This window comes from Euphorbia lathyris, chromosome 10, assembly GCF_963576675.1.
Source record: "Euphorbia lathyris chromosome 10, ddEupLath1.1, whole genome shotgun sequence".
Classification (NCBI taxonomy): Eukaryota; Viridiplantae; Streptophyta; class Magnoliopsida; order Malpighiales; family Euphorbiaceae; genus Euphorbia; species Euphorbia lathyris.
The window spans coordinates 55,429,222-55,441,496 of record NC_088919.1 but is presented as its reverse complement, the minus strand read 5'-3'; the positions used below and the strand labels follow the sequence as shown (position 1 = coordinate 55,441,496).

At 32.4% G+C, this 12,275-nt stretch overlaps 2 protein-coding genes across 2 annotated transcripts; both read left to right on the top strand.

Annotated features, from left to right (window-relative positions):
• Positions 1-2,449: 2,449 nt before the first annotated feature.
• LOC136208809 (DEAD-box ATP-dependent RNA helicase 38) lies at positions 2,450-6,532 on the top strand. The gene is made up of 8 exons (XM_066000053.1): positions 2,450-2,877; positions 2,991-3,284; positions 3,794-4,018; positions 4,372-4,437; positions 4,532-4,936; positions 5,024-5,135; positions 5,434-5,519; positions 6,213-6,532. The coding sequence occupies exons 1-8, from the start codon at positions 2,590-2,592 to the stop codon at positions 6,273-6,275; spliced, it is 1,539 nt and encodes a 512-aa protein (XP_065856125.1). The 5' UTR covers positions 2,450-2,589; the 3' UTR covers positions 6,276-6,532.
• A 2,309-nt stretch (positions 6,533-8,841) lies between these two features.
• LOC136208377 (uncharacterized) lies at positions 8,842-11,645 on the top strand. The gene is given in 2 exon segments (XM_065999223.1): positions 8,842-9,406; positions 11,240-11,645. Coding segments are annotated over 2 exon segments (564 nt in total). The 5' UTR covers positions 8,842-9,174; the 3' UTR covers positions 11,572-11,645.
• Positions 11,646-12,275: the final 630 nt, after the last annotated feature.

Sequence of the window (12,275 nt, the reverse complement as noted above, 5' to 3'; positions counted from 1 at the left end):
ACTTTATCTTTTTTTATTAAAATGTATTAAAAAATGTATTAATTATAAGGTTTGCAAAAGAAACAGATAAGTCATTAGTTGTCACTATCTCATAGGCTGGTGAGATAATAAAATTGAAACGTTTAATTAGGTTCCACTCATTGTACTCATGGAACTTTGGGTTTGATTCCTGCTACACAAAAACGAGGAGGTTCCATTTAAGTGGAACATGGAACGGTGTCGTTAAGAAATCAAAGAAAGAAAATTCCAAATTTATCTTTCTTCAACCTTATAACAGAGCTGCAGATAGGGTTCTATAAATTTCTAGATCTCAGTGGGAACTGTAGACCCGTCCTGATTAGAATATATGAATTATAGAGATTGTAAGTTTAATGATTGTTATAAATAAATAAATGCTTAAAAAAATAAAAAAATTTAAGGATTTACAAATTGATCTTGTAATCCTAAGGATTTACAAATTGAGTTTACAATCCTATAAATTTATAAATTGAGCTTACAATTCTAAGGTAATAAATAGGGGGACAACACCATTAATTAGAACATCATTAATGTTGTATTTGGTTATCATAAATAATGTTGTACATTCTCAATGTCAAGCTTTTTGTGTTCCCAATGAATAATCATTTATTAAGATTTAATGCATATAACATTGATTAGACGGATACAAAATTACTTAAAAGAAGACGTCTTCTTATGTAAAATAAAAATATCCGGGAAAAAAAATTATTTCTTGGAAGTTGGTTATATCTTGAGGAAAAAGAAAACGTTTTTTAAAGCACAATATTCCAAATTACAACTGACATGTCATCAGGTAAAACCAATTTTAATATTAAATCACAACTTAAATCATGGACCACTAGATCTTGATCCAATGACTATTAAACACTCACCATATATGGAGATAATTTAGTGCTCACCATTAAAATCAACCCCATATATATATAAATTTAAAATACATATAATATAAAATTATTTAAAAATAAAATATATAAATTTATTTATTTATTTAAATTATAGAAATTTTTCATATCATGCGCAGGGTTTTCGACTATTTTTTCTAATAATTCACTAGTTGGGTGTTGTTATTTATCGCCCCCTAATTTATTAGTTACCGCCTCCATATTGACAATTTTGCCCTTATCATATATTTTGTTCAAAAACTGTTAATTTTTCTCTCTCCCGATCAAAACCGAAATTCTAAAAATAGATAGTTTCCAGGAAGAGGTAATTTTATTTTTGAAATAGTCGTTTTTTCCCGTAGGCGATCGGGAAGACCGCCAGAGCATATGTATAAGCCGATTTGCAAAGCTGTCCGGAACTCCCTCCTATCTCAAAACTCCGAAAAATGACAAACCAATTGAATAACGTCATTTGTTATTTACTCTAATTGAAATCCGTTCCTAAACCCTAAGCATTTCCGTTATTTTTTACTCTAATCCGATTATTATTTTGTCTAATTGAGTTATGTTCTTATTCACTATCAATTTCACTACTTACATAAAATAACTCCACACTAATATTCTATTTGCATACACTAATTTACGTCAATTAATGAAAAATAAATAAAAATTTAATGCAAAAACAACAATCAAACGCTTCGGTAACCCGGTTTAGACGTTTTTCCAATTTCGGCCACCTAAAAAAATTCCAATTTGGGCATGCATTTTTTTTTACCGCCTGCCTTTGGGCATGTGTTTTTTTTATGACCCCTTGCTTTCTGGGCAGACGGAACTCGTGTTTTTGAACCAAAAAATGGGAAAACAAACGTACCTTGCCATGAATCGGTCCTTTTCTTTTGCCCGGACATAATTTTTGTTTCGAAATGTGATTTTTGAGAGAGATTGGAGATTTGAAAAATTATGAATGAGAGAATGAGAAGTTTTGACAAATATATATTGAAAGGGCAAACTTGTCAATACGGGAGCGGTAACTAGACCTGTCCATGGGTCCAGGTACCCGTCCAGGCCCGTGTTCCGTGGATCAGGCTTGGATAATGATAATTGCTATTAGCCCCAGGTCGGAATAGACCCGCTAAAGTCCGTCTATTTTCTGGACGGACTTGAGATTAATAAAAATAGTACGGACCGGTCCAGTCCGACTAGTCTATTAATATTAATTAACAAATTTTATATATTTATAAATTTATATATTAAATATTTATTTTTAAGTATAAATTTTAATTTTAATTAAAAATTTATTTATATATATTTAAGTGAGTTTACATGAGCTGAGCTTGTGATTTAATTTTTAAATCGAACCCATCTATTAATAAGCTAAACTGGGCTAGACTTAAGACTTTTATAGAAAGCCCATCTGACCCGGCCCAACCCGATCCAGATCTAGCAGTAACTAGTAAAATAAGAGCGGTAAATAGCATTTCACTAAAATAGAAATACTACTATCTATTTTTGTGATTAGCCTCCAAACAATAAGTAGCTTTTATATTAAGCTAATTCACCGCCTTCTTCAACTTTAACTAAAAGCCATTCACCGTCGTTTAGAAACGCTACCCCTTTCTGCTAAAACTCTTTGCTTCTCGGCTTCTCCGATCTCAGTCTCTCTTTTCCGGACTTCCGCCTCCTCCTTCTAATGGCCGATACCGACGGAGCAGCAGCCGCCACCGACGCCGCCACGGCCACCGCCACCGCCACCGCCGCCGCCGCCACCTCCACCTCCACCGCCACTGCCGAAATTAAGCCACAGGTGACAGAGGTAAAGCGGTGCTGGGGCGACGAGGTAGACGATGAGGAACAAGTAAACGAACCTGCTTCCACATCTGAGGATAAAGTAGTGCCAGAGCTCGATGAATTAACCATTGATGATAGCAAGAAGGTCAACAAATTTCTGGATGAACCCGAAGATTCTAACATCCGAGCTGTACGATCTCTCACTCTCGAACTTCTTCACTTTTGTGGGATTTAGTAGATTTTATTTAGGGTGTAAGAGATTTAGGGTTTCTCTTGCTCCAATTTATTTGCTATGCGATTCAGGTTACTTCTGGTGATACACCATATAGTTCTGCAGCAACTTTTGAAGATTTGAAGTTAACACCTGAGTTGCTGAAAGGGTTGTATGTCGAGATGAAATTTCAGAAGCCTAGCAAAATTCAAGCTATTAGTCTTCCAATGATACTCAATCCTCCTTATAAAGATTTGATAGCGCAAGCGCATAATGGCTCTGGTAAGACCACTTGTTTTGTGCTCGGCATGTTAAGTCGTGTCGATCCAAATTTGAAGAGAACTCAAGCGCTTTGCATTTGCCCTACACGAGAGCTCACCATTCAGGTTAGGCTTCTCTCTTATCTCATATTGTTATTGCTTGATTTGCCTTGTGTAATGCCCTGTTTGCTTAATTGAGAAGAAAACGGTTAAATACTGATACATTTTGGGCATGAGTTGTTTAAAAGTGTAATATAGTATCAAATACTTAATTTCTTTAGCTGTTTATTTGGATTGATGTTTTTTATGGTAAAAATAAGTTTTTAAACTCTGAATTCTTGCTTTAGAAAGCAAGATCTTTTGAAAAGTACTGTTTTAGGGTTTCAAAAGCCCCAGTTATTCTGTCCACTGTCTTTTGGAGAACATACTTTACCTCTTTCCTTCCAATCGGAATATAATAATTTCAGTTTGAAAATTATGATCATGTTATGGGTATTTGATAAGCTGAGCAACTCCTCTTTGAATTCTTATTATAGGGGTAATGGTTAAGCAGCAATAATGCAATCCTTTATTGCATTTTTTATTAACAAAAAAAGAAAGTCATTAATTGACTCAATTTTTGAAACATTTAACAGAATCTCGAAGTTCTTCGAAAGATGGGAAAGTATACTGGAATCACTTCAGAGAGTGCTATTCCAAGTGAGAATCCAAAGGACAGGGCTAAATACCGGGAATCTATAGTTGCACAAATAGTTATCGGCACTCCTGGTACCATAAAGAGGTTGATGTCAAATAGGGCGTTGAAGGTTTTTGACATGAAGGTTCTTGTTTTTGATGAGGCTGATCACATGCTGGCTAAGGTACCAATTTTCACCATTGTTGTTTGATTGTATCTTTCAGTTATAACATTTTCAATTTGCTGCCATTTAGTACTTTTCGACTGGCATTAGCATCTATGATGGAAATTCTCATTGATATGATGCTCTTGGAATTGTTAATAATAATAAGTACAGAACTTATTCACATGCTTTCTTAAGCGATTAAATTTAGTTGTCTGGTATCTAATTTGAAATTAAAGTATCTGAATGTCCTGACTTCTGAATGATAATATTTCTCATCTGTTTTTTCATTCTATGGTGTATACATGAAATTTATCATCTCTGTAAATTATATGTTTTTCCGTTGGTTGCTAATAAAAATTGAATTGATGCAGGATGGTTTTCAAGATGATTCACTGAGGATAATGAAGGACATTGAGAGAGCCAATGCTCAATGCCAGGTTTGCCATACTATTTGAATTATTTGCTTCATAGTATCTTGAAAATTTAGAGAACAATTATTTGAGTACTTATTTTAATTTCATTTCTTCTCAGGTGCTTTTGTTCTCTGCGACATTTGACGAGACTGTCAAGAATTTTGTAGCTAGGACTGTGAAGAAAGATCACAATCAACTCTTTGTAAAGAAAGAAGAGCTTTCATTAGATTCTGTGAAGCAGTACAAGGTTACCTGTTCGGATGAGAGAGCCAAGATTTTAGTGGTGAAAGAAAGAATTCTTGAATTTGGTGAGAAGATGGGGCAGGCAATTATATTTGTGAACTCAAAACGTAGTGCAGGCATGTTACACAAATCTTTAACTGAAATGGGTTATGAAGTTACCACCATTCACGGTGCTCTAAATACTGAGGATCGAGACAAGATAGTCAAAGAATTTAAAGACGGTTTAACTCAAGTTCTTATTTCTACTGATCTTCTTGCTCGAGGGTTTGATCAACAACAGGTGACTCCTTTTATCTAACTGGTAATACTCTTATTACTATCCAGTCTGTTGCCACCACCTTGACTATACTTGTTGATTATTACACAGGTTAATTTAGTTGTTAACTATGATCTTCCTGTAAAGTATGAAAATCCATCAGAGCCTAATTATGAGGTGTACTTGCATAGAATTGGTAGAGCTGGGCGTTTTGGCCGAAAAGGTAAATTTCATTGTTTTGTTTTACTAGGCGATTGTCTATCATGAAAAACTTTGGTTGTTTAAAAGAGTTAACTTTATTTTCTTCTGTTAAGAAATGTCAGTGACACACTACCACCCTGATAAATGCTCATAAATTTGATCGATAATCCGGTTACTGAGCTCACTTAGGTCAGGTGCTATTCGGCAGTAACGCAATCGTAATCAATGTATTATCAGAATAATATCCCTTGCATGTTATATTCATTGTATCAATTTTGAAATTGAAAATTGATTCCTATTGTTCTGATGCAATTTTGCAGGAGCGGTCTTTAACTTTGTGATGGATTATAGGGACCAAATGATCATGGACAAAATTGACCGATACTTTGGGACGAAAATTGTAGAGGTAAAATTTAGCCTTTTCTTTTAGATATTAAGATATTTCCTTGTAGAATATCAAAATCTTTATCAAGCTTGTCCGGATAAAGGGATAAAGGAATAATTTGACTGTTCAGGCTGAGATCATATAATCGAAAATGAACAACAATTTAGTCCTTCATTTTGTCATTTTGTATCAAATTAGTTCAATAGGACACGTGTTTCTGTCATAATTAAACATGTCTCTGTTGCAATTTACGCGTGTCTAGAAACAACAGATAACATATCCGTTTTGGACTGGTTTGAAGGACCGATTTGATATGGCAAAATACATCTATGACCCCTGAACTATTGCAGCATGAACTCTGAAAATTTCATTTCTTGACATAACAATTATTCAACTTCACATTTTGTAACATTGGGAAAAAAATTAACAAAAGGATGACATGGACAAGTATATCACAGCACAGACTCTTTTGTCCATGTCAATCAAACATCATTGTTAAATACCATTTTACCCTCATCATTCCATTAGTATTTTTAATGGATTTAGAATTTAATGTTCAAAATGTGAAGTTCAAAGATTTTTATATCAAGTTGAAGGATCAAAATGATCCCTTCATCAGAACTCATCTTTTGTTTTGAAGCTTCCAATTTCTACCTTCTCACTTCTTAAAATGTAGATGGGTCTTAAATTTAGTTGGCTATGGAAAAAATGCAGGTGCCAGCTTCCAACAGTGAGGAAGATTTCAAGGTAGCAATGAAAACAGCTGGTCTGATGTAATCAGAGGTTGGTTTGGCTTCTTCTTGATCACTTTTGCCATGGAAAGATAGAGTTGTGAATGTGCTAAGCTGAATTTATAATTCTGGGTTCAGTTTGTTTTCCTATTTTCTTTGAGCAACACACCACCACTTCTATAGTGTTCATGTTAGTTTTTACATATTTATGTGGAGATCTATCTTTATGAACTAAATTCAATATCTCCATTTGTATATTCACATTTTTGTTGGCTATGGGAATTAGAATTTGATTTCTTATTATATACCAAATGGTTTAATGTTAATTCTACTCTGTTTTAAGGGATTGGTGTGGCTCTCTTTTTTGGTATTTAGTTAGAAAAATTATAAATTTGAGCTGGGGTTTCTAATTTTCTGTTATGGTGTTAAGATTGAATTACGGTTTTTACTAAGGGGATAGCATTCGATTATTTGTTACCATAAGAGTGTGTTAGAAATTGATAAGGTAGGAATTTTTTGAACGAATCACACTCTTTCGTATATGTCAGGAGTTCATTGATGAGAAGGGGCTGGGGAAAGCTTGAATCCAATTCCTATAAACGGGGAGTTATATATTTGTGTATTGATAAGGTCATTCACTATTTCTTGAAGCTCTATCTCTTCCCCGGACGAATCATGTATAGCCAAGAGAAAGCATGAACCAGAATAGAAAAGCTTGCCCACCCATGAGTAAATATTTCGTCGTAGTCTCATTAGACCGTACATCTTTCTTTCTTCGCCTTTCCCTGAACTTGTCCAAAATAGTAGATTGGTTCCCTGAACTTTGCAAGTGTCTCACCAGTTCCTTAATCTTGCTTATTTCGTATCATCAACTCCTTAAACTTGTCCATAAAAGTAGATTAGCGTCCTGAACTTTGCAAGTGTCTCACCAACTCTCTAAACTTGCTTATTCTGTAACAACTAAATACAAAAACTTATTAAACTTAAAATATGTCTTCATCTATTCGAGAGGTAATTTTTTTCGCTTCTCCTACCTTTCAACCTATTATAAAAGTTAGTGTTGCAGGTTTGAGAGATTGAATGGATGAGGATCGAGGGTTAGCATTATGGTTTTTGTATTTAGTTGTTACAGAATAAGCAAGTTTGGGGAGTTAGTGAGACACTTGTAAAGTTTAGAGAGCTAATATACTTTTATGGACAAGTTTAGGGAGCTGGTGATACGAAATAAGCAAGTTTAGGGAGCTGACGAGACACTTGCAAAGTTCAGGGAGTTGATGATGCATTAGGCCTTCTTTCTTGGTATATCCAGATAATAGGTAGGAGCATAAACTGAAACATTCTAGAGCTACAAAGATAGTTATTAAATCATTAGCACCGCATAAAAACGTTCATCCTAGAGTAGCCCTTAATACGAATAAGGGAACTCTTATATCATGATGCTTCTAGAGTTGGTAGGCTGGTTTAATTTAGTCCAAATCAGCTATGAAATTGATAATATTTGACAATTTAGTTTAAATACAATCAATTTTTAATATTTAAAATTTGTTAATATTATCAATTTTAGATCTGGATTGATATCTAAATTTCGATTTGGGGATTTGTTCTAAACTGAATCTGGTACCAATTTTAGAGACCAAATTGATGCTTAATTCTTAAAATATCAGTCCAATACATAGATTTTGGTAGATTTTGAAGAAGGGTTTTTTGTTTGAAGAATTAAATAGGCAATTATGTTATCAAATTATTATTTAATTTGTCTTTGTTAATATGTTTTAATATTATATTCATTTGAAGTTTTTTCTTTCGAAATATACGATCCTTTGGGAAAGTAAATGATCAGTAAAATGAAAAGTTGAATAATCATATAAATCATGTTTTTTATTTTTCAAATCATCCTTCTCTTTTGACTAAGTAGTTTCTTTCTCCTTACCATTACCGAACAATCAAATTACTTAAAAGTGTTATTTACATCAAGCTCTATAATGGTTGGTAAGTTTTTGAAGTTTTACATAAATGAGAAGGGTTATATTAAAAAGGGTAAATAATTTATTAGTCCCTCCATTTTTATCTAACATACTGTTTAATCATTTTAGTTTGAAAAACACATTATAGGATTTCTATCTTTTGTCAATATTAACTATTTGGTCTTTATGTCTATTTTTTTTAGATTTTTAACCTGTTATATTTGACATAAACAGATAAACAGAAAATAACAGAGTAACATGATCATTTTATATTTTATATCTACAATGGTTGTCCTGAAACTTAAGATATGTTTGGTTAAAAATCTAAAAAAACTAAACAGAATGACCAAATGGTTAATATTGATAAAAGATAGAAATCTTATTATGCGTTTTTCAAAAATAGGTGGACTAAACAGTGTATTAGGTGAAAAGACGGAGGCTAATAAATTATTTATCCTATTAAAAATCTGATAAGAGTGTTACAAACAAGAGGGGATACTCCACGATCAGATATAGAACTTACAGCCCGAGCAACACCCACACCCAACGGTAAGTTTGCCTTGCTGAATGATGAACATAAATTATAGATCAATTTCCTATATCCTTCAATAAGGAATAAACTCTAAAATCGAATTGCCACTAGTTTTTCATTTCAAAACATATACTAAAAATTGTAAATCCGATTCTTACCTAATATCTTTCCATCCGTTGGCTTTCAGCCAGCTCAAAACGAAAAGGGTTTCGATCAACAATGGGTCCAACTGAAAGTTCAGGACTCCATTAGCAGCTTCCAGCCGAGTCACGAACCACAAATCCGAAGCCTCTGACTCCCAGATTATTGATTTTTTTTATCATTAATATATATTTTTTTATGTGCATACCAAATTTTAATTATTTTGAAGTAGAAATGGGTGGTTAGAATATATTATATACTTATTTCTTTAGAGAAAAAAAAGAGGTGGATTGCACTTGTATTCTAAAATGAAGCCCATAAATAGGTGTTTGTGTATTATTAAAACAAACACAGAAACAAAAATGGCAAGTAGTATTATGGGATTAAGATTTATGATTGTGGCTTCTTTACTAGTTTTAAGCATTAAATCAAGTGTGGGTTCGGATGAAAGTAAAGTTATTCATGTGGCTGGAAAGGTAATTTGCTAAGATTGCACCAAGGGCTACAATGAATGGGTTAACGGGGACAGACCCATCAAAGGTACCATTCATTTTTCCGATTTTTTTTTTTTTTTTTTTTTTTTTTTTTTTTTTTTTTTTATAGTAAAATTAGAGGTTTGAACTTCTTTAGAGATAGTAGTGCTCACCTGGATCCTGAATGACCAAATTGATTTGGTCATTCACCGTTAGATACAAGCTTATTAGAATCCTGTGGTGGAGATTCAAACTATTCTAAGGTCATTCAGGGTCAGGTGAGCACTACTGCTTTCAGAGATTAGTGGTTTTAAGGTTTGGTTTGAAGTACTTTAGAGGTTTTGATTAGTCAAATCTCTTATAGTGGTGTTTTGTGAATAGAGGTTTGAAATAACTTATTAGGTCTAAAAACTAATTTTGAAAAAATTGGTTTTACGAGCTTTTTCAATTAACTTATGGTATCTTTACCCTTAATTGCTACCCACCCCAAATAAAATATAAATATCTTTATTTATTAGTTTACACAAATAACTATTAGCAATAAGCTAAGTTTCACCAAATAAATTTACACAATCAATTAATCAAATCAACTAACCAATAAATTAACATAAATTAATTGATTCGATATACGATACACAATATACCTTTTGTGATCTTAGCATATACTTTTTTTTCAAAAAAAAAAACATATATGAAGCTTCAGATCTTTCATTTTTGATCCAATAAACTTTTGATATATTAAGTCCATCATCGTAATCTTTTATTTGTCAAATTAATTTATGAACATCTAGTTTAATTAAAAAGACGTTATTAATTTCATTTGAGTTAGAAATTATATTTTTGACAATTTGAAATAAATTTTTTACATTTTTTCTATAGCCACATTGCATATATCAAAATATGTTTTCCAATTGGTGAAGAATACAAATTTTGAATGCAGATGAAATAAATAAAACTCTACTAATCGAGTTTTAAATTTAAAAGTGATATTTTTTTTATCATCACGTGTTTAACGACACTCAAAATAGACTTTTTTTTTTTATATATATATAGAGTCAAACTCTCAAGTTAGTATCGAGAGAGAAATAAGAGTGATAGAGAGGATTCTAATTATATCACCGGTCTTTTAATTTTGATTAAACATATTGATTGACCCTTTAAAAATATTTTGTTAGTTTTTTAAACTTATATAACGATTATATTTACACAATTATAACATGCTAAAAAATCTTATTTTCTTTCTGTTGTAAAAATATGAAATTCAAGTAGTAAATTCCTTGGGTAAATTACATACGTGGTGTACAACTTTTCATGCATTTCATATTTTGGTGTACAATCTTTAATTTTTCATACAAAACTGTACAATATTTTGTTGACCTCACACTAAAGTGTACAATTGGTAATTGTGACCGGTCAACGGGAAGTCAACGCACAACGTCAGCAATTTGACCTGCCTAAAAGTCAAAAGTTGATTGTCAACGCACCATGTCAGCAATTTTGACTTTTAGGGAGGTCAACTTGCTAACGTGGTGCGTTGACTTTGTGTTGACCGGCCATAATTACCATCTGTACATTTTATTGGGAAGTCACCAAAAGGTTGTACAGTTTTATGTGCAAAATTGAAGGTTATACACCAAAATGTAAGCAAATGTTGTACACCATATATGTAATTTACCTAAATTCGCCAGGAACATAATTAGAAAAATGATTAATTATTCGATAAGTAAACGCTATTAATTTTTAACACGACAATATGTTTAGAAACAAAACATATCTAACACTATCTGTATCACACTGTTATCATTTTTTTTATATGAGTATATCTTGTACAATTATACATAATATATAGACCATATAACTAGATATTGATTATAATCAAACAAGGAAAAATTTCTTTCAGGATGTAAAGTATCAGTTACATGTATGGATGAGAGAAGAAGAGTAATGTATTACAACAGTGATATAACTGATGAGGAAGGACAATTCGATATGTCTGTGACCAAATTTATTAATGGAAAGGAACTTAAAGAAAAGTTGTGCTCTGTTAGATTGGTTTCTTCTCCTGATCCTACTTGTAATGTTCTCACTAATTTTTCCGGTGGAAAATCCGGTGTCAAGCTCCGGCGGCCCAATTCGATATATCGTGATATGGTCAAGTATTTGGTTGGACCTTTCTACTTCACTAATCCAATGTATGACCAGCCTGATACCACTGTCCAGAAATTCTATTAGGATAAACTACACTAATGCTATCTGAACTTTACCTAATTTACATTTTGGTATCTAGATTACATTATATCTGAAGTAACGATGACCGGACAATTTAGTATATTTTACCGGTTAATGACCGGTCAACGCGAGTTTCATGAGTTAATTACATTAATGGTACCTGAATTTTACCATAATTCACACTTCGATACCTATATTTTATTTCATCCAAAAAACATAACACTAGTAAATGTGACTGAAAAATTTAGTTCATTTTATCGATTAGTGACCGGGGGTAATATGAACTAAACATTGAGACTCACCATACACTCAATTTACATAAAATATATTAATTGAGTGTATGATGGATCTCAATTTTTAATTTAAAATGGCCAAACTTGCGTTGACCGATCACTAATCGGTCAAATGTACTAAAAATATTGAGTCATTTTTACTTGAGGTGTATTTTTTGGACAAAATAAAATCTAGGTACCAAAGTGTGAATTAGGATAAAGTTTAGGTACCATCAGTGTAATTTATTCGTCAAAATCGTATTGACCGGCCATTAACCGGTAAAATATACTAAATTGTCTGGTCATCGTTACTTCGAGTATATTTTTGAAACAAAATGTAATCTAGGTACCAAAGTGTGAATTAGGGTAAAGTTCAGGTACCATTAATATAATTTACTCAATTCTATTATAATGAATGTCTATTGAAAAAAAATT